Raw genomic sequence first — 24,045 nt, 5'->3', positions numbered from 1 at the left:
GGCACATTGAAATGATCCCCTTATGTCTCTGTCTCCCTAGACAGCATTGTCCAATAGAAGTGTAACATGAGCAATGAGTGCAAGCCATTTTAATTTTTCTCACATTTTTACAGTCACATTTTTAAAAATAATAAGTAAAAAGGGAGAATATATTTAACAATATTTTTATTTAGCATAATCTATCCAAAATGTTATCATTTTAACATGTAATCAATATAACAAACTATTAATGAGATATTTTACAATTTTATTTTTTTACATTTTCTAGATCTTGGAAATCTGCTGTGTAGTTTATATCTACAGTGCATTTCAATTTGCACTAGCCTCATTTCACAGCTAGTGGCTCCCATATTGGACAGCATGTGTGCAGTCATTTGGTGACTCTTGAGCGGGGATGATGTCATATTCGCCTGTCACCCCAGTGTCTGCTGAAGTTCTCAGCACACACAAAATGCTCAGTGCATGCACGCTGAGCTAAACTGGTGCACAAGCTAAAGAACGATAGAGGGAAGGTGATTGCATATCTCTTGGGATGAGAGTGTGATTGGGGAAAACTCACTAGGAAGGTGATACCTGAACAGGTCCTGAAGAGTGGATAGGAGTATGCCAGGTCAAAGATAGAGAAGGGGTGGTAAAAGGAGGTGACATTTGAATTGGGACCAGAAAGCTGGATAGGATTTCAACAGCAAGACATTTAGGAGAGAGACAAAATGACATTCCAAACAGAAAAAAGAGTCTGAGGAAAGCCTGGGAGGAAAATTGGCAAGAGTAAGTCACGGAGGCAGAAGGAACGGTTTGGCTGGTACACATGGAGGGAGGCCGCTCTTAAAAGACAGACTGGAGGCTGCATGTGGAGAACTCTGAGTGACAATGGAATAATGTTCTAGAAGCAGTCATGGAGGGGTCTGAGGCAGTGGAATTAACCTGTGGGTCAGAACTGTACCCACTTCCTAGGATGACCACTGTCCCTCTGAAAGTAAGTTAGTTTTTCTCTTCAACTCGAAAAATCGTCGTCATTCTAAAGAAATTTCAGTGATCTTAGGTACCAGGCTCTGTCCTTAAAAAGTATTGATAGTGTTTGTTCTCTGACTATCTATTGTATTGGGTTGTTTAGATGTAAGGATAAATCTCATACAAATGATATCTTGCAGTAATCAAATAATGGCAGTTTACTCTTCCACAATGCTCACTACGGGCCAGGTGGGGTTCAAGTAGTTCATGTAATTAACTAGTTTAGTCTTATGACAACCCTGTGAGATAAGTACCGTTGGTATCCCCAGTTTTACACATGAAGAATCTAAAGTATAGAGAATAACTTGCTCGTGCAGCTTGTTCAAGTCCAGGCAGGCTAGCTCCAGAGACCACTTTTTACTATACCCCAAATGATTTTGGGTGGCTAAAAAAAACTGGACACTGATTTAAGGACTTTCCACGTGTTAATTAATTTATCCTTTTTAATAACTGTATGGAATAGGTGATGTTCTTCTCCTAAAATTGTTAATGAGTAAACTGAGGAACAGAGAGGTTAAGAACCAAAATAAAAGTCACTGTAAGTTAGTACTGTTAGTAGTCTATGTGTGTTTTTCTCAGGAAAACTTGATGGAGTAAAATGTATAAGTTTGTATATTCCTCTCTCTGTCTCTCTGTCTCTCATCTCCCCTTTCCTTATACCTAACTTTCTTGCCATCTCCCTTCTCCCCAAGATGTAACTTCTCCACTGCAGTCTCAGAAACACAGTGCCTGGTACATATAGGTATTTAGGAAAACAAATTGATAAATTAAGTATTTACTATCTACTGTATGCCAAGCATGGGGCTTTGTACAAGGGATAAAGAAGTAGCTAATATAGACAGTATCTGACTTCACAGAGCTGACAATTCAGTTTCTCCTCTCTATATAACCACACAGTTTTTTCCCTGTCTATCTGTATCTGTCTCTAAACTATGTCTTATCTATCTATCTATCTATCTATCTATCTATCTATCTATCTGTCTATTTGTCTATCTATTTCATTAGCCATCCATCCATCCATCTATCCATCCATCCATCATTCTGTCTAGGAAGGGGTAGAAAAAGGATAAAGAGGGAAAGAGAAGGAGGGAAGAGGAGATGGGAGAGATGAGAAGAGGAAATAAAGGAACTGGATAAAGAAGAAGAAGCAAAAGAGGAAGAGAAAGGAATAGGAAGGGACTATCTACCACAAATTCATCAGTTTACAGAACAGACTGAGCCTCAAAGAGAGGAAGTGAGTTGTGTTAAGAGATGATGCTGGTGAGAACTATGAAGTGGATTAGCAGAGTTGGACATGATGACTAAGAGTTTTTCCATGATCCTTGTCCTAATGGAGCTTGGCACTTACAGCCATCTCTGGACTCTTTTTTTTACATTGTGCTCTTGATTTTCAGGGGCAGAAGGAAATTTGGGGAAAATTAGTGGGAGATTTGAGTCTATTTTCAGCATCCAGGTCCTGGAGCCTTTCCTTCCACCCCAAAGTTTGACTGTCTGCCTGACCTTCTTTCCTTTCCAATGCAGGGGAGGAGGCCTTGACCATGTACATGGACAAAAGTCGCCTCGACAGGAAGTCAGGGAATGCCACTCAAAGTGTTGAAGCTCTGCACCAGCTTGCATCATCCTACTTTGTTGACCGTGATGGCACCATGAGGAGGCTCCATGAGATCCAGATATCAACTGGAGCAATCAAGGTATGGATAGAGGGTGGATTTTGGGGGGCAGGTTCTTAAGACAACAGCACTGCAATACAGGGATTCTGAAAGTCAATGGGCAAATGCAATCCCTGGCTTCATACCCATGTACCTAACAGTGCCCAATGCCAACCATTCTGACCAAGGTCATCGAGTGCCCTGTAACATGATGAGCATTGTCATTAGGATGACCATATGTACTGATTTACTGGGACAGCCCTGGCTACGGTCATGGTATAATTATCAGCAATCCTCCCATTCATTCTTAAAGTTCTCCTGTATGATTTTCACCTTTCTAGGTGAAGAAACTGAGGCTACAATGGGCAAATAATTTCACAGGGTCATAGAGGAAGCAAGAGTCAGATTACTGATGCCTAGGTCAGAAATTTTTAAAATATCTGTGTTTTTTTATCCTGTTCCCCTCCCCTGCTCTGCCATCTTACAGATAGGAAAATTGAGGTCCAAGGGTTAAAGACTTGAAAACTTTTTCAAGGTTACACAGCTAAAGAGCATCTTAACAGGGACTAGAATTCCACTCTCTAGACCATGAGTCAGTGAATATTTTCAATAAAGGACAAGATAATAAATATTTCAGGCTTTGCATGTGGTCTCTGTTGCTAAAACTCAACTCTGCTGCTCTAGCACAAAATCAGCCATGGACAATATGTAAACAAATAGATGTGCCTGTGTTCCAATAAAACTTTATTTACAAAAACAGGCAGTCTGTTACCTACTGACTGATGCTCATCTATACCAGTGTTATCCAATAGACCTTTCAAGATGATGGAAATGTCTGAAATTTGTGCTGACCAAGACATTAGCCATTAGACATATGGGGTTTAGAGCACTTGAGATGTGGCTACTGAGGAACTAGATTTGTAAATTTATTTCATTTTAATTAATTTAAATTTAAATAACCACGTTGGATAGAATAGCTCAAGACTGTCAGTTCAGTGCCTTACAGCACAAGAAATTAAAAAAAAAAAAGATTCCATTTTAAATTCAATAAATTCAGGGATTACCTTAGTAAGGGAGGACGTTTTTGATATAAAGGATTAGTTCTTTCTGAGGGTCTCAATGCAGACTTTTTGCATCTCAAATTTTCTTAAACCAGATTATACCTGCATTTTACTTCGCAATCTTCAGTGTAACTTTTTCTGAATAAAACACAGACCTAGCCTTATATTAAGACTTTCACAGATATCTCTAGGGGAAAAAATGTGTATGTGGGGCATTGTGACAAGGGAGATTCAGGCAGGTGAGTCAGAAATTGACCAAGGGAAAAGAAAAATGTGGGAGGGAGTTACTGAGAAGGGAGGTAGGAAGGAGAGAAATAAATCAGATCGACAAACAAAGAGTCAGCTTATCTGAGAAAAATCACCTATATTGGGGGGATTATGTTGTTAGGGAACTCAGCACAGAGAATCTTTATGAAGCCATCAGAGTCAGAGTGAAGCAAAGGCCTGGTTTTCATTATCACCAAATGGTTCTCTCCCCACTGGATGGGATGCGGAATTGAGATATTGAAGCTCTGTCAGAAGATAATCCTCCTTTGTGCATCCTGGAAGGGCAGCCTGCCTCCTCAAGAGGAATTTCCCGGAGCCATTGCACAGAGGCCTCTCACAAAACCATTCTTACAGTAGCACTGTCTTCTACACTCAACCTGGAACCTGGATTTTTTTTGGCCATTTCTTGATGTTACCTCAAGACCCAGCTGGCTAGAATTGGTCTCACTGCCAGATTTAAGATGAGCAGCTGATGCAGATGGGGAAGCTTTGCCTATGGTTTTCTTTTTCTGAGTATCTTCAGCTAAGTAAATTGGTAGTATTGACTTTCGTTAGATAATAGCTATGATATTATTCCTTACAAAAAAGGAATAAATTATTACTATTGTGTTTTTGTGTGTGTGTGTGAAGAAGATTGGCCCTGAGCTAAAATTTGTTGCCAAGCTTCCTCTTTTTCTTTTTCTTTCAGTTTGAGGAAGACTGTCCCTGAGCTCGCATCCCTGACTACCTTCCTCTATTTTGTATGTGGGACATCACCACAGTGTGGCTTGATGAGCGGTGCATAGGTCCATGCCTGGGATCCAAATCAGCAAACCCTGGGCTGCTGAAGCTGAGTGTGCAAACTTAACCTCTACGCCACCAGGCTGGGCCCAAGAATAAATTATTTTAAAAAACCAAGGCCTAATAATTCCTCATTTATTTACAAATGATCACAAAAATATGATCTCCTTACCTATTGAGGTTGATAAGAGAATTACTAACATTCCACAGGTGGGGAAGTTGAGGCTTAGAAAAGGAAGTTACTGATGCAAGCCTTCGTAGCTGGAAAAAGGGCGGAATTGGCATTTGGAGATATATGTGACTGTTTCCCAAGTCATCACTCCCTCCAACAATTAATGCTGTGTCTTTATAGTTGGGTGCAAATCTCAAAACAGCCCTGCAACTGATTGTGTTACACAATGGGAAAAGAAGCCTAAAGCGACAGAGAAACCTCTTCATACTGAGCCATCTTCTTGCAAGGTTATTTCTTTGAATAGCTCTTCCCCTATTGTCGACCACCTCAATTACTCTAAGACAATGTTTTGGAAACACACCGCCGTAGGATTCGGGTGTTTTGTTCTGCAGTGGTGCTGATTGTGCTTTTTGCTGAAATTCTTTTTGGAAAATGGGGATAATTTTATTATTTTTGCCTAATAATAATGCATATGTACCCATTACAATTTATGGAGACTTTGGTTTACAAGATGCCCATCATTGAACATGTGCCGTGCATCAAGCACTTATACCCATCATGTCTAGTCTCACGACCTTCCCTAGAAAGGATTTACTCGCTTCAGGTTGCAGAAGCTTAGAGAACTTGCAACTTTCTTAGGTCACAGAGCAAATAAATGGCCCAGCCAGCATTTAACACTGATTCTCCTAATTCCAAAGCTCATGCTTTTGAAATATGCTATAGTGCTTCCACTTATCAGTTCATTTAATACTGAAGGTATCTTTGTGAAGTGAGAAACAGCGATGGAACCTGGGCATTCTGGCTCCAGTTTGTGTGCATGATTGCTCTGCCATCCCATTGTCTGCTTGATGACAGCCAGGCAGGGTCCTTGGCACAAGCAAGGTACTAAGGAAGTGGCCACTGGCTCAGGCCAGAAGACTTTCACTGCTGACTTTGCTCTGCTGGGTGCTGACTCCGCAGAGTCTGTCACAGACAAAGGCATCTGTCTCACATCTGTCACCCTTGATGTCCACTCTAGGTCACAGAGACACGCACTGGGCCACTGGGCTGTAACAGCTATGACAATCTGGACTCTGTGAGTTCCGTCCTTCTGCAAAGCACGGAGAGCAAACTGCACCTTCAAGGTAGGATGCTGGTGGGAATGGTGGGACCACAGTGGGAGGGGGAAGCAGTCTCAGAGAAGAGGGACTCGGGGGTATTGGAGGCATGATGTGGAAGGAGAATGAAGAAGATGAAAGACAGAGAAACCAAGGAAAACTATCAATATGGAAATTAAAACTGTTATGATATGATGTCTTTTAAAAAAATTTTAACATATATAGGATATCAAATTCATGCTTATTAATTAGTTTTCAAATATAAAGTATGGAAATGTGAGCTTTATCTGATTATTTTGATGAAAATGTCTAAACGGTGTTATTTATAGATGCTCCATATGTAATATATATTAAAGTTTCATATCATGTCATCTGAATTTCCTGCATTATTGTCTTTGATTTTCTATGTATTTTGGCAGGTGTTATTTGAATTCTAAGAACTGAGGGGAATTTTATAGAGTTTTTGGTTCTATGTAATCTTCTTTTTCCTTATTTGTTAATCATTTATGGTCTTCAATATATTCACACACACACACTCACACACATATGTGTGAGTGTGTGTGTGTGTGTGTGTGTGTGTGCTTGTAACAGAGTTCACAAATGTTAACATCAGTCCTGGCTGGAGTGTAAAGAGACAAATACTCTTAAGCATTGCTATTGAGAATGTAACAATTATAAAGATTAATTTGTTGATATATATAAATATTTATATATTTTTAATGTCTATTATATGTCAGGTCCACATTAGGTGTTCCATATATACTCATTACCTTAAAGAAAATATACCCTTTAAAACAGTAATTTTACTGTTATTAATTCATCATAAAGAGGATGGGAGATTGTAGAGAAAAACTGACAATGCCTTAAGCACAGATAGTGCTATTTTCAAAAACATAATTTATAATAGCTAAGAAAGCAATGTAAAGATCTCAATTTTCCACATGAAGAGGTTAAGTGAAGTACGTAGCATCCACACAGCATAATATTGGGCAAGTAGCAAAATGTTGTTTATAATGAATTCCCAAGAATATTTGAAAATGATTTGATATAATATTAATTAAAAAGTGGATGGTTTCTGATTGAACGTATGGCATGATCTTAACAATATAAAAGGATAGGAAAAAATAATATTATAATGAAATATGCCGAGGTGTTAAAAGAGGTTATCTCTGGATGGTTAAGTTATAGATGATTTATTTTAGGCTTTCAGTTTCTTTTCTAACTTTCTGCAATGATCATGTATTAACTTTATAGTCAGAAAAAAAATGACATACTTTAACTTTGAGCAGACTAAAAATGTGACCTTCTAGAAAGGTATATGATAAAGGTGATCCTGAATGTCAGTGGGAGGAAAGTTGAGTTGAGATTGGCAGGTAGAGCTAAGCAGAGCTTAATATGACTTTTATATTCTGGTTCCTTGGCAACTCTTTGATTCATGCTCCTGTTATAGAAGATAGTTGGAAAATGATGCAGAGAGGGCTTAGAAATGTCACTTGAGAGCAATGAATGAAAATCCTCAGGGAAATTTAGGCCAGGAAAGTGGTTTAGTGTGAAAACAAAACACAAAAAACAAAACCTTGAATACATGAAGAATAACCCTATTCCCTTTAGTAGAGAAAAGAGTAGACAGATGAGTTTTGTGATTCCTGATAAGAAAGGAGATAAGAAAGATAGATCGGCCTTGGGTGTGCCAGGATTTTCAACTTCTTAGTTGCTGTGGTAGCCACAGCGACCTTGTGAAGTGAGAGTCGGGTTTCAACCCAGGAAGTTTGGCTTCAGTTTGCAGTTGATCACCCTGCTGGGTATGTTGGAGGTGGAGAGACCCGTGAGTTATAATTGGAGTAAATTTAGAAGGGATTAACAGGATGTTACTAGGAAGTTATTAAGATCTTAGGGGCATTTAAAAGCTGATTTACCTTGACGCTAATGAAGCTTAAGGTTCAGAGCTCCCTCACCTTCTAAGTCCTCAACTTTTCTCATTCTAAATATTCACTTTCATGTCTAATTTCGAATTTCTCTTCTCAGTAAGCAACTGTAGTACAACCCTTAGTCATCCAAAACCCAGGTCTACCATTTGTTACATTATTAGAAGTATGTTACCCACAAAAAATGAGGTGACAGCTTTGTCCTATCCTAGATTTGTCAGAGCACACCAGGAGTATTGGGTCCTAGTGTCACACTTCAAGAAGGACATTAAGAAACTAAGATGTGGCTGAAGGAAGGTATCTTATGAAAAATAGCTGAAGAAGGTTGGCTTGTAGCAAAAGGACTTGTCTTCAGATACCTATAGGACTGTCTTACAGAAAAGTTAGGCAAATTTATTAATACAGATAAAAGGAGCCAAATGTCATCTGCTTACAGGAAACTACAAAGATCCCACCTTTTCACTGAGATAAGTAGATCTCAGTTTAAACTCACTGTAAAATAGATCTTCTAATGCATATTCATGCACAAACCTGGAATGGCCTGCTGAAGTATGGGGTGACTCTCTGTTATCAGAGAGTTGTAAGTAGATGACATTTGGCAGGAATGTTGTAGAGATTTTTAATCATCGCTCCTTTGGGTTGGGTGACTAAAGTGGGTGATCTTTAAGACTTCCTCAATGCTAATTCTAGGGTTTTTTGAAGATAATGAATCACTAAACCTTTACTGACACTGACTATGTGCCAAGTCCAATGCTAGACCATGGGCACATGAGCACAAATCAGTTCAATTCAATTCAATAAATATATTTTTTAAGAAGCGACATTGGCATTGAGCTAAGCACAGGATACAGTGGTGAATAAGACAGACGTAGTTTCTATTCTGAGGCAATATGCACTCTACCAGAGAAGATAGACTTAAACGAACAATAATAGGTATAATAAATTTTAATGGAGAAAAATTATGAAGGTTTCATGGTACTAGATAGTATGGGGACTTAACCTACTAGGGAGTCAGGGAGGTTTTCTTGCTAAAAATATGGATAAGATTAGACCTGAAGGATGAAGAGGAGGGCAGGAACGTGGATATCAAGGCAGGCAGAAGAGTCTTTATGAAGGAGCGTTCGAGGAGATGAAAAAGTCTGAAGAGATTAAAGCAGAGACATCAATGGTGAGAAAGACAAAATAATCCTTCAAATCTTGGAAGGCCTCTGAAGCACATTAATGAGTTGCACATTAGTTTAAGAGCCATGGCATCATGGAAGGGTTTTAAAAAAGGAAGTAGCGTGAAGAGATTGATGTTTTGGAAGATGACTCTGGCTCTTGTGTGGTCAATGAATTAGAGTGGGGTAGATTAGAGGTTGGTGACCAGTCAGGGGCTAGTCCAGTGCTCAAGATGACATGTCACAAATTTATACCGTAGTGGTAGTGGTTGGGTGGAGAGAAATGGACCAATTTTAGAATTACTTAGGAGACATAATGACTGAGATTTACTGAAAAAATCATGAAGAATTTAGATAATTGGGTGAATGGATTGTGGGAATGAGATAGAGAGGATGGACAGGAAAATACATATGATTCAAGATAATATGTGGTATAATAGAGATAATAATAGTAATGCATGCTATTATGGAGATTCAGAAAAGGAGTAATTCATTCTATCTGTCTAGGTAGAGGAGTCATAGAAAAAACAGATAGGAAAAATCATATTCTCTTGGTGGAAGGTAAAAGAAAAAACCTTAAATATAAGAGAGAAGAATATCTCATGTCTTTTCAGTAAGCTGATATTGATTCAGTAGGGTACAAAAAGCACTAAGTATAAAGAAAAAGATTGATAAGTAGGACTACATTAAAATTAAGCATTTCTGGGGCTGGCCCCGTGGCCGAGTGGTTAAGTTCGCATGCTCCACTGCAGGCGGCCCAGTGTTTCGTTGGTTCGAATCCTGGGCGCGGACATGGCACTGCTCATCAAGCCATGCTGAGGCAGCGTCCCACGTGCCAAACTAGAAGAACTCACAGCGAAGAATATACAACTATGTCCTGGGGGGCTTTGGGGAGAAAAAGGAAAAAAAATAAAATCTTTAAAAAAAATTAAGCACTTCTGTTCATCAGAGGCTGCTATGCACGAAATGAAAATGAAAGCTACAGTGGAAGGAAATATTTGTGATATATGTATCTGACAAAGAATTATTGTGCAAAATGTATAGATAACTCCTAAAACCAATAAGAAAAGGGCAGACAATCCAGTAAGACAAGAACATGGGTAAAAGCCATGAACAGGGGCTTCACAAACAAGAATATCAAAATGGCAAATAAACATGTGAAAAAGTGATGAACTTTTCTAGTCCTCAGGAAATATAAATTAAAACCACAATTCAATATCGTAACACAACAATCAGTCTGGTTCAAATAAAAAAGACTGAAAATATCAAGGAATAACAATGTGGCGCGCTGGGGACTTACAGGCATTGTTTGTGGGAGAGTGAATTAGTACAGACACTGGAAAATGCTTTTGGCGGTATCTACTAAAGCTCGATATGTCCTCACCCCATGACCCAGCAATTACAATGCCTAGGAATATGCCCAACAGAAATATGACCGATGTTCACCGAAAGACATGAATGTTCATAGCAGCTTTATTCAAAACAGCCCCCAAATGCAATTAGCCTCAAATGCCCATCAACCAGAAGATGGATATAAGTTGTCATATAGTCTCATGATGGGCTACAATACAGAAATCAGAAAGAATAAACTACCCTTTAATGCAAGAATGTGGAAGAATCCTATGAACATAATAACGCTGAGTAAAAGGAGCCAGACTCAAAAGACTACACTCTCTATGATTCCATTTCTATACAGGTCAAAATAGTAAATGCAAGTTTTAGAAGTCTCAAGAACATTAACCTTTGGGGGGGGGAGGGGCAGTGACAGAAGGGAGACAAGAGAGGTTTCCGGAGGTATCAGCAATGTTCTGTTTCTTGATCTGAGTGGCAGCACATGGGTGTGTTTGCTTTGTGAAAATACATAGAGCTGCACACACATGATTTATATATTTATATGTATGCATTTCTGTGTATACAATATGCATCTATTAAAATTTTATTTAATAATGTGCTCCATCTTGACATCCTCTGCAAAGAGGAAACATGAATAAAACAGAGACGTAAAAGAGCAGGAGATGGTCTAGCCTGGCTAGAAGACAGCTGCATGGACGGAAGGTGGAGGAGCCAGGAACAACAACAGATAGGATAGATTCCATGCTTCCTTATGTGCCAGGGACTGTGCTAATTTATTTTTATTATATTTATCTTTATTGATTTTTCTCTTTAACTTATATTTATTTGTATTACGTAACTGTACCTATTACATTTTTAATCCTCACACCATTTTTCTGAGGAAAATGTAAATAACATCCCCATTTTGTAGGTGAGGAAACTGAGGCTGAGAGAGGTTACTCAATAAACGATTGAGCTTGAATTTTCACCCTGACAGCCTGACTTCAGAGCTTCTCCTCAAAATATAGTTCTGTATTCCTCTGAATGAGGCTGGGAGGGGAGACCCTGCAGATTATTTTGGCAGTGAGAGGACACGAATGATACTCTAATGATGTCTACCTTGTGTTGTTTCATAAAATGTTCACAAAACAGGGCAAAAGTAGAGGGACAGAGGAAAAAGAAGAGGATTGGAAAACAAGACTAGAAATGAGAAAGAAACATCATGAAAACCATCGGAGGCTCTTAGTAGTCAAAGCAGCAACAGCTGAACTAGTAGTAATAATCTAATGGCATAATGATAACTTCTTATTTTTATGCTTCTCTCTCTAGGAAGCCCATTGAGTGTTTTACTGACATTGTCTTGTAATTTAATCTAGTATCCATCTGGTGAGGTGTACAGAGAGCCGAGCTCTGCCTCAGTAGCTCACTGATGTGGAAACGGATGCAGAGAGAATATTTTGCTGAAATCTAGGGATGATCCAGACATAACATTCATTCATACCTTCATTCATTCATTTAGCAATATTTATTGGACATCAACTATATGTCAGAGATTGTTTTAAGAGCAGAGAGTAAGCTAAGTTTCAATCATTTTGGAGCTTATATTTAGTAGGTGAGGGGAGCCGACAATAAACAAGGACATAAAGAAATATACTTTCTTTACAATCAGAGAGATAGTGAGGGAACAGATCATGTAGAAATTTGTAGACCATGGAAAAGACTTTAGATTTTACTCTGGATGAAATGAGAAGCCACTGCAAATTCAGGCAGTGGAATAAGTTGACATGACTTACATTTTAAATGAATCACTATGCCTGTTGTGTAGAAAAGATTATAGAGGGCAAGAACACATACAAGGAGCCCAGTTAGTAGGCTGTTGTGTTTATCAAGGTGAGAGGAAATAGTAGCCTGGACCTTCATAATGGCAATGAGCGTTGTGAGAAATGATTGCATTATGAATATATTTTTACGTAGTGCTGACATTATTTGGTAAGGGACTGAGAAATGCTTGTGAGAGAAAGAAATAAAGGATGACCCCAAAGTTTTGCCTGAGTAACTGCAATGATGGAATCTCCTTACTGATATGGCAAAGACTGGGAGGTATCAGCTTTGATGAGACATAAGAAATTGGGTTTGAACCTAATTGAATTTTAACCTAAGCTTGAGAAGTTTATTATATATACAAATAAATGTGTATGTTGGATGGGCATTTGGAAAGTCAGTAGAGAGAGCCAGAAACATAAATTAGCGTAGAGATGATATTTAATGATGTGAGATTGGATAAGATTACGTTGGGAGAGAGTGTAGATAGAGAAAAGAAGGAATCCAGTTATTGAGCCATGGAGAATTTAATATTGAAGGGTTAAGATGATGGAATAAAAATGAGGAACGAGCAAAGGAAGTTAAGAAGTGGCCAGGGAGGTAGGAAGAGAGCCAAAGAGCATAGTATCCTGGAATCCAAGTAAAGAATGTTTTTTTAAACAGAAATCATAGTCAACTATGTCAAATGTTACTGATAGGATGATTAAGGTGAGCACTGAGAACTGAGTAGTGGATTTAGCAACATGGAGGTCATTGGTGATCCTGACAATGATGTTTCAATGCAATTATGGGAGTGAAAGCCTGAGTAGAATGAGTTCAAGAGACAGTGGGTAGAGAGGAAGTGAAGGCAGGGGCTTTACAAAATCTACAGTATCTTTGCAGGAATATTGCAGTAAATGGCATCATAGCAGAAGGTGACGTGGAATCAGTATTTTTCTTCTTTTTTTTTTTAACATAGAAGCAAAACTTTTATATACTAATGGGAATTATTCTTCAGAGGGAAACATTGATTTTGTGAGCAAGAGGGATTATTTTAGGTCAACTTTGAGCAGGCAAGGATGGATAGGGTCTTGCGTGTGACTGGAGTTATTTGCCTTAGATAAGAGTGCCTGCAAGTTCATCCATAGTGAAGGGAGGGAAAGGAAAACATATTGGCCCAGAAGTGAGTATAATTCATAGATCTGTTGTTGGGGGCATTTCTTGAACTTTACTTGTGATTACTTCTCATAGATTTGCTACATGATCTTTTGGATTTTAGTATCTCTGAAATTAGAATGTTTCTTATAACTAATAGTGTGTCATAGTTTAATTGACGAGGTTTTTTTTTCCTTAGTGTACATAAACAATGGTATGTTTTATAATGAATGGTATCTTGGATGCAAAGGTATATGATATTTTTCTTGACCAAAAAAGAGTGAATTTACTAGCCTGTTCCCAGATTCCAAAAGAGAAAGATGGATGGGAGGAGAGGAAAGATCTTTAAGAGATGGGAGGCTAGTCAGTGAGGGATATGGAATGAAAAACTGATAACTTGAGATATCATCTATGCTCTGCACCTCCAAACAGGGCCACCTGAGACTGCTGTGTTTTGAGAGACTACTCCTAAAATTCATGTTCAAATGGCCCATTTTATTTGTTGATCTCAAATCATTTCTCTTCCTCCTTCTCTGTCCTCTTTCTTCCTCCTCCTCCTTCTCCCTTCTTTTCTTTTCCTATGTCTCTGTTTGAAACCTCAACTCCTTCCAGACTAGGCTCTATCTCCCATCACTTATGCATCCAGAATCTCTTCATACCTTAAGTGACCTCTGTTCTCTCTTCTGCTGAGTTTGGGCCATCATTCAATGTTCAACACAAACGTCCATCCCCTTGTCAAGAATCCTTCCTTCTGCATTCCTGCCTTGGTTCATCCCTTCTGCTCATTATTTCACTGTTCCCGGGATCACTGCAAAGATTGCCAAATGAGCCACCTTGATTCTGAGCACTCCTGCTGATCCATCCCCATCCCAGCAGCCAGTGTGGTCTTAAAATCAAATCAAATACTGTCACTTCCCTACTTAAAACCCTTAACAACCTCTTAGAGATTTTGGTATAAGGTACATATTCTTAACTTGGTACCAGGCAACATAACCAAACCCTCGCCTATTTTCTTGTCTTTGTTTTAGTCTACCATCCAACATGTATCCATATCTTTACTCCAGGCCTATGGAATTTCTTACATTTCACTATAGGCATCTTTTAAAATTTTTTTCATTACTTTGCACCTTTGCACATTATCTCCCCAGTTCCTGGACTTCCACCTCACCCAGGAAAGCTTCTCTTACCCTCTTTGCACCGGTTGTTAGACACTCTGCCCACCTTCTTCTCTACGATTTGTCACATAATAGTATAACCATCCTATTATTAATCTGACTCGCTAGTTGGAGTATAAATTTCTCATTGGTAGGGACCATCTTTATCTATAGCATAATATATAGAACTTGATAAATAAACAGTGCTCATAAGATATTTGTTAAATGAATTTATGAATGAATAAGTAAATGATTTAATGAATGAATCACTCAGCCCATAGTGAGCTCTGCTTTCTCTGAACTCTTACAGTTCTCATTCCACATCACGCTGGATCCAGTTCAACCTAATGACCATTTCCTGAGAGCCTACTGTGTGCCAGCCACTATGCTACCTTGCATGGATAGCATTCTTCAAAAATGCATGTGCCTTTTCTACTGAATTGGATGTTACCTCTTCCAAGCTGGGGTCACGCCCCTTAATCCTACAAATGCCATTTCTTCTGAAAAGCCTCTTTTAAAACCTTTTATGGCATGATTTTTTTTACTCACTTTGCAGTATATTCATTTGTATTTGGGTTTTATCTCTTCTATTAGATTGGATTATAGGCTTCTTTAAGGAAAGGATTTTGCCTTGCCAACTGTGTTTCCTCATAATAAACACAATGCCATGGACAAAGGAACTCAATACATATTTGCTGAATTGAAGTTTTGTGTATGATTGGTGGAAAGTGACAGTAGAAGGAGGAAGACTAGTAGGAAGGGATAAGGAGCGAAAGAGGAAGGGAAAAGGGAGTGGGAAGAGAGTGAGGGGAGGAAGAGGAAAGGACGGAGGAGAGGGAGGGGACAGAGAGGAGGAGGAAGAGAAGAAAAGGATAGAGAGGTGAGGAGGGAAAGTAGCAAGAGGAGGAGGCTGAGAAAAAGAAGTAGCACCCATAATCCCTTTCCTTAGTAGCTGGGCATCATAACTGGAGTGAAGATGATTATTTTCAAAATCATCTTGCACCAAGTAGTAGAAAGAGAAAAACAGAGAGTGTAGAAATGTTCAAAAACAACACTTTTTTGAGCTGTTACTCCTTCTTAGACATTGTGCTTATATCCATTCACCAATTCATCCCTCCCACCAGCTAAGAGTTAGGGATCATTCTCTCCATTATATAGATGAAGAAACTGAGGTTCAAAGAGATGAAAACTCTTTCCCAAGGTCTACCAGCTTTTGATTTCCCGTCGCCTGGGCTCCAAGGCTCCTTTACTCTTCTTGGGGAGCTCTGAGTCAGCACTACACACTCTAGATGTAGGTAGAATGGTAATAAGTCCCTGCCCAACTGTAGCAGCAAAGGAAGAGGGGACAGGTCATGACTAGATCTCCTCTACCACAGCCCCATTACCCCATGTGGCCTTATGACCCTGGAGTGGAGCACTGAGTGACTGTTGCCAGTGCCTGCCCTAGACAGAAGCTTTGGGATGAATCCTAATTAGAATTAGCCAAGGATCACAGGCAATGGCTTGTGACTAAGGTACTTCTTGTCCAATTAGCAAGGGGCAGGGAGGCACTGATGGGAGTTCATGTTTCTATCTTCCTGTGGCTCTGTCTATAATGCCTGTTGAATAAAAGAGCAGTGCCTTCACAACAAATGGGATTACTGACTTCACCCAGCTGGCTACATCCAAATATTGGTTTTCTTTTATGAGCCAAGGAGCACCCTGTTCTCTGCCTTGTGAGAAGAAGTCGAGTGCCTCTTAAGAAGTGGATTGAAGATATCAATTAAAAACTCAATCAGAAAACAAATAGAATGAGAAGGATGAGGAGAGTAGATTTAATAGTGACTGGTTAATTAAATCTGTTAGCTTCTCTATGTCTTCTGACCTGCAAAATGGGAATAAAAACAACTCTGCCTTGGAGTCATTGATCTGTATTTAATGGAAAAAGATGTAGAAACCACCTGACCTAAAAATCATATAAAATATATGGTAAGATATATTTTAAATATATGTTATAAAATACTAATCATAGCTACAATTTACTGGATAATTCTTATGTGCCAGGTGTGGAGCTCATTTCTTCATATCAATATCTCATGTAAACTTCAACACAGATCCATTTTGCAGATTTGAAAATTGAGGCTCACGGAAGTTAAGTAACTATCTTGTAGGTGGCAGAGCTGGAATATGAACCCAGGTCCACTCACTGACAACGCTCTTAAACTGTTCACCATATTGTTTTCAACCTGGAACATATATGTCATAATCATGTTTTTTTTAGAGCAAGTAGAATATAGCCCTTTTTATTCAATGTAGACTTGCTGTTTACTTTGGGAAGTCTGTGATTTTCCTAAAATTACTTTCCAGCTTGTGTAGGTGTGAAGGTATGGCGTTTTCATAGCTGTTATACTCTCAAAAGGATCCAGAACCAGAAAAGATCAAGTAGCTCTATAACAGACAATTACTAGGCCTTGAAACATTCCAGGTGTATGACTGTAAGAAGTGCTACCTCTGACCTGGGGACATCGAATCATTTGGTGACACAAGACTCAGACTTTTACAAAAAAAGGTGGAAAAACTGATGGGGTATAAGCTGATTTAGAGAGAAGGGGTATCAGAGGACGTGTCCCTTAGTATGTGGTCACTTGGGGCTATACCTTTGAAATAAACTTGTGGCCGAGTATGCAGCATGGGAATCCTGACTAAGTGGTCGATGTGGCAATTTGATCTACTTTACAACCACGCCCCATTGTATTCTTTGTTGAACTCATTGATTGTGCAGAAACCAGGTATAAAGATGGCCAAAAACTAAATAAGTCACCCATGAAAGTTAATTCATTGACTCCATATAGATAAGGTACCTGTTTATTTTTTAAAATTATTAAATCAATTCTTATTTTTTACCTTATAATTCATCTTAGTCAGAATTAAGCTCTCCTTTGCACTGCAATCATAGCACTTTCAATTTGCTTTTATTGTTTTCTAGAAAGATTCTACCTTGTCTTATGCGCACAATTGTACATGCTTGCTACTAAGTTGAGAGTAGGAACCATATCCTTTTTTATTTGTTCATTATTTACTTCTCTTTGTTTCAGTGTTTAGCTCATAGTAGGTGCGCAATAAATATTTACTGGTTTACATTTATTTGAAATGTCAAATCAGTTAATTCTGAGTCAGTTTTTATTGTGATAAAATATATATTGCATAAAGTTTAACATTTTAACTATTTTAAAATGCACAATCTAGTGGCACTAAGCGTATTCACAATTGTGCAACTATCATCACGATCTAGTTCCAGAACTTTCTCACCACCCCAAATGGAAATCCTGTATCCACTAAGCAGTCATTCCCCATTGCCCCCTCCCTCCATCCCCTGGCAACTGCTCATCTGTTTTCTGTCTCTTTGGATTTGCCTATTCTGGGTGTTTTATATAAATGGAATAGTAAAGTGTGAGGTTTTTGTCTCTGGCTTCTTTCATTTAACAAAATGTTTTCAAGGTTCATCCTTGTTGTAGCACGTATCAGAACTTTGTTCTTTTATGGCTGAATTAATATTCCATTATATGGATATACAATATTTTGTCCATTCATAGGTTGATGGACATTTGGGTTGTCTCCACTTTTTGACTATTATGGACAGTGCTGCTATGAACATTTGTGTACAAGTTTTGGTTTGAATACCTGTCTGCAATTATTTTGGGTATATACTTTAAGAATGGAATTGCTGGATCATATGGTAACTAATTTTTTTTAAAAACTTTTGGTGCAAAAATAAGTTTATTTTATGGTAGATTGTATTATTGCATTGTTCCCTTCCTCTGAGAGGATTATATGTATCAGTGCATTGCCGTGTGACTGGCAGTGCTGTCCTGTGGTAGATGGATGCTCCCTGTCTAGTTGACATTGGATTTGGCCATGTGATTTGCTTTGGCCAATAGAATGTAGGAGGACATAATGAGTGCCTCAGCTTAGCAGATGCTTGAGGAAACATTGCCTGACTTGGCCTTTTCTCCGTTCCCTCTGTCATGAGAATGGCATATACCTGAGAAAAGTTGCTTCTTCAGACTAGATCCAAAATGAAGAAGACATCTGGAGCAGAGCCAAAGCTTAGCCAACATGAAACAAGAGCAAGAAATAAACCTTTGTGGTTGTAAGCCACTGGCATTTTGAGGTTGTTACCACAGAGTAACTTAACAAAAGTTCAATAATAGTGAAATATTGGATTAAACAGTGTAAACCAGACTTATTTACTGCAGGACTTCTCAGTGCCTTAACTGTGCTAATGTATGTTGTCAGTTTCAAGAGGTGAATTAAATAGAGTTTCCTCAATGTATTTGATCCTGGCTACATTTACAGGCCTATAATTTTGTGACATACAACTTGGCAAATGCTGGATAATTTGGGTTCAATCATGTCAGAAATAATTTTTCTGAATTCCTTTACTCTTATAAAACCAGAAGGTTCTTCTTTCTTCCTTCTACTGAAACTTGTGTGTATTTATGTATATTTATTTTTTAATTATACATTTATGAATCTTGTTCACTCGCTCAACTGGAGCTCCTTGAGGTCAAAAGTTGTGTCTTTTTTATTTTACGTATCTCTAGAATCTGTCTCTAGCATATTCCATGTCAGCAGCGCCTGAGTCAACAAACTGGTGAGTGGAAGAATTTTCTAATAGTTGCTGAATTGAGCAGTTTTATTTTTGCCTAACTACTATGATCTAGCACTGTGCTTGATATCTTGGAAAGAATGCAAAGACATATAAGCAACAGTTATAGTCCTCAAGATCATAATTTGTAGCAGTGGATCCAAAACAAAATAAGTACTGAGATTAGTGGTTAAGACCTTTAGCATCATTGTTTTCTTAGGAAGTTTTTTAGATCGGTGTATTTTTTTGCGCAGATATGTCTGAGCATCTGTCTCCTCACTACTGAGTCGAAGTTAAAATAGCTTCAGGTTTGAAGCTATAATGTTGGAAAAGATGACATAGGCCCTGCTCACGAAAGATAGCTCTAGAGAGGTGGAGCATGCTATGCATAGAGCAGAGAACGACAGTCTTCTCTGAAACACATTCTGTCTAAATTCACTTTTATTCAAACACATTTACTGGGAGCCCACGAATGTGCTGGATGATAGAGCATTCAAGGAGCTCGCAAACCAGGAGGAACATAAATATAAGCACACATGATATGATGTGTTACGTGTTCTATTAGAATATGAGATAAGTGCACGGTGCTTTTGGTTGCCAACAGAGGGAATGCCTGAGATTGCCGAAGGCCTCCAGGGAAGGCAACAGACAACGGAATGAAGACAGGAAATGACATTAGTTGAACAACTATTATGTACTAAGAGCTTCACATGTGTTATATAATTGATTTTGTTTCCAATTCATTGAGATATGGTTTACTACAGAAAAATTGACCCTTTTGAGTTGACCAGTTCTATGAGTTTGACAAACATGTCCAATCATGTCATCAAGATACAACCACAATCAAGATACAAAATTGTTCATTTAAATTTTACACCAGCCCTACAGTGGAAACTGAGAATCAGAGAAGTTATGCCTCTTGGTCGTAACTTCCCAAGTTCATGCAGTTAGTCAGAGCTGGAGCCAAAATTTGAACAAGGGAGAACTTAGCACATTAAGGGGACAAAGGCAGTGATGTGGCAGAATGTACCAAGGAAAGAGAAATAGGTTAGAGAGGAATTCGAGGACATCAGCTGATCTAGGTGGCAGGTAACATAAAGTCTTCTAGGCGTCAAGTTTGGTTTTTATCTTGAATTCAAAGAAGCAGCTTATATTTAAATTGAATCAGCCACTTTTTAAAGCTTCAAGGGTATTCACGCTTTATGTTGAAATTTTATGAAATTGAGGTTAAAATGTGTGTTGGCCTCCTTATTCTTGGTGATTTCATAGTTTAGACCATATTCTCTTTTTCAAAGTTAAAATTGTCATTTATGAGTCTCCCTGCCCCTGATCCCTTTTGACAGTATAAATCCTCTTTATTTTTATTTATTCCTTTATTGTTTATCTCCCTCACTAAAAGGTAAGTTCCATGAGACTGGAGAGGAGCAAAATCTGTCATCTCAAAATATGCAACTTTGGCATATTGATTATTTTGAATTAAAGTTATTTAAGAAACAGTGAGGACAAGAAGGACATTCTGACCCTCGTTTCTCCCCCTGAAATCAGGAAATAAATCTCCCGTGTGAAGGTACCCTCTGTGCACCAGGAGGAGGTAAAGAGACATTCTTATCACTAGAGACAGGGAATTCAGGGCTGAGAAGTCTGTGTAAAGAAACTCTGCTTAGTTTCTTCACTAATTACACCCCAAGCCTAAATTTTTTTGTCAATTCCTCACAAATTTGTTTCTGTGTCTAAAACATGTAAAAGCTTCCTGCGTTGGCCATTTCTTTAAGTCCCAGATCTATGAGACCTCTGTAAGCAGGAATTAAATTTGTTTTTATCCTGTTAATCTGCCTTGAGTCAATTTAATTATTAGACCCTCCAAAAGAACCTAGAAGGGTAGGGTGAAATTTTCACATCCCCAATAAAAGCAAGGATTTTGGTTTCTACTTCTTTGCTCTTTCTCCAGAGCCTGGAAGAGTGCCTGGCACATAACAGATGCCTAATTGATCTTTGCTTAATAAATAAATAAACAACAGCGCAGAGTAGACTCAGGGAAAATCTAGGTTGAAAGAATCTTAATGGTCAACTAGTACAGAGGCTAACAAACTTTTTCTGTAAAGAACCAGATGGTAAATGTTTTAGGATTTGTGGGCCACACAAAGTCTCTGTTACAATTTCTCAGTTCTTTCATTGTAATGTGATAGCAGCTATAGACAATACTTAAACAAATATGTGTGGCTGTGTTCCAATAAAATTAATTTGTGAAAATAGGCTTCAGGTCAGTTTGGCTCATGGGCAACAGTTTGCCAACTCCTGCATCTGTCTGTCTAGGCTAGGTTATGCTGTGGTAACAAACAATCCCCAAATATCAGTGGTTGGCAAAAGTAAATGCTCATTTCTTACTGATGCTACGTCATGGTCACAAGTCAATTGTGATTCTGCTCCTCTGGTGGCCTCTATATGGAACATTGCTTTTCTTGTGGTGATAAGAAAGAGAAACTGACGAACCCATGTGTTGGTTCTTTTGGCTTCATTTTGGAAGTTGCACACACCACTTATACTCACATTTCATTGGCCAAAATATGTCATGTGACTCCATCTGAGTTCAGAGAGTGGAGGTGTGTAATTTTTTCAAAAGGAGGACACTTCAGGAAAGGGCACTGAATATGAGTTAAAGATAACTCAGTCTACCACATGCCATTTAGATCTTTATAGCATTCCTAACATTTCAACTTCCAAATTTTGCTTGTATTCTTCCAACGATGAGGGGTTCTCTATCTCTAAGGCAACCTATTTCATCCCTCAAAACTTCTGATAGTGAAAAAGGTGTTAGTCTTATTGTGCTGAATTTCATTTACCTGTGTCTTTCATCCAAGGGTTCCAAGTCTACTCCTTAAGATCCTGCAGAATAGATGATGATATTTGAGAACACAAAAGGTTACTCTATCCAGAAGGGGGAGCCAGAACCCACTTACTTTTCCCCCAGGTAGTTACCTTTCTTCATTTCCCAGAGTGCAAATGACCCATCACACCGACAGGGCTGAACTTCTGAATGAGATCATAGCCTTTTCGCCCTTTCTGCACAGTTTCACCCAGTGAATTATCGTCTTATTTTCATTCCACTCCAATGAGCTGTCAGCGATGGATACTGTAATTCACAGCAATAGAAACACAAACAGATGGGTAATTGACCTGCATGCCTTCATTACACTGGAATTCAGAATGGCTGTTGGAGCAGTGAAGTCCTTTATTTGCCAGTCGGAAATCCCTGGGCTTTCACAAGGAAGGGGATCAGCCTGACTTTTTGCAAAAGGTGCAGTTGTTGCTCGTTGTTGCTCTCCCCGCCTTCTGCTTTTCATAAATGGACAGAATTTGACAAGCAGAACTTAGCAGGTACAGGAGAACAGCTGGGACTCCTATAGGGTTTAGAGGTATCTACAGGGGGCCACATTCTAATGCAAGAAACACATTTCTACTCAACCAAAATAGAGCCTGGATTTTTCTCTCTCCCTCTTAGCACTATAAGAGATCATACATTTATTATCTAATGAAATAGGTCAGAAAAGAGCAAATCCATAAAAAATACTAGTATGTTAGATAATTAGGATATAGAATAAAATAAAATATAGCTGAGCAAAAAAATCCAGGAAGATATATGGTTCTTGCCTTGAACAAGCCTTAGATGGATCCAAGGCATTCACGCACTAACCCATCTTTTCTCAAGATGTGCCGTCTGCATGGAACACTGTGGCTGCCCTTCTTTATCTATTAAGACCATGCATATGTTTCAAGAGTTGACTCACATTCCACACACATCACAGAATATTCCATAATTATTGTCTCTCATCTTATTTTCTTTCATCTTCATAATAGATCACTGACATTCAATATTTGAAATGTGTTTATCAAACACTTGCTATGTATTAGACATGATGCTACTTTTTGTGTTTTAATCATTGATTAAGGCCTTCATCTATAGTACTTGGATTTTGTGCTTTAGTTTTGAATCTCCAACTAGCCCCTCTGGGTCCTAAGAAGGCAATAAGCATCTCCTCCACCAATTCGTCATGTACTACTTTTGAAATAAGGAAAAAGAAGCTAAGAGTTCCTATCAGCAAAAGAGCAGGATTAGGGTCAGAGATGAAGGTTGGACTACAATCTTCAGATCTTAGGGGCACCTTCAGCTTTTGTTGTTTGTTTCTTCTCTTCCAGACATTAAATGTTGTAGAGCTCATTGAGCACAGTCACCTGAACCAGGTGCAATATCGACAATGCCCTTGAAGGTCTCCAGGGATCCAATGTAGGGTTCCCTTGAAAGTTCTTCTGTTACTTTTGCATGCCCCTGTGGTTGAAACTCAACAACACAGTGAGCCGTCATTTCTTTTTCTGAATCTCGGGTGTAACTTCCTGCCTGTAACAGACAAAGATCATTGAGCTTTGTAGCTGTGAGAAATGCTGTTCCTCTAAGTAGATGACAGATCTCTGCTCTATGTCATTCTTTTCTTCAGTTTTGATCTTCTCTGAGGCACTAGAACTCTTTCTTCTCTTCTCTAGGGAACTTGGAAGCAAACAAACAAACAAAAAAAGATGAACGTTACTCAGAAAGGAAGGTGATGGCTAAGTTGATTCTTAGTTGAAAGGAGTTCCATTGCTTGAGGCCTTTTACCATGCTGTTTCCACTTTCTAGATGACTCTTCCTGTGGATCTCTCATCCTCTAATTCCTGTTAATCCCTTAGGTCTCAGCCTAAATGCTGCTTCCTCTAGGAGAGCATCTTGGACTGCCCCTACACCATCCTGGGTTAGGTGTTCTTGCTCTGTGTTCCCTGAGCAACCTTGCGCTATTGGTAGAGCACTGGTCTCACTGTGTCCAAG

General features: G+C 38.7%; 1 protein-coding gene across 1 annotated transcript in view; it reads left to right on the top strand.

Moving 5' to 3' along the window:
• The window catches only part of BRINP1 (BMP/retinoic acid inducible neural specific 1), a 170,471-nt gene that overhangs the window by 109,383 nt on the left and 37,043 nt on the right, over positions 1 to 24,045 (top strand). The window contains exons 4-5 of the mRNA XM_046638052.1: positions 2,533 to 2,702; positions 5,959 to 6,064. Of these exons, the coding sequence (XP_046494008.1) occupies positions 2,533 to 2,702; positions 5,959 to 6,064 (276 nt within the window). The remainder of the gene's footprint in view (positions 1 to 2,532; positions 2,703 to 5,958; positions 6,065 to 24,045) is intronic.

This window comes from Equus quagga, chromosome 1 (genome assembly GCF_021613505.1).
Source record: "Equus quagga isolate Etosha38 chromosome 1, UCLA_HA_Equagga_1.0, whole genome shotgun sequence".
NCBI classification, from domain to species: Eukaryota; Metazoa; Chordata; class Mammalia; order Perissodactyla; family Equidae; genus Equus; species Equus quagga.
This window is presented reverse-complemented; position numbering and strand designations above follow the sequence as displayed.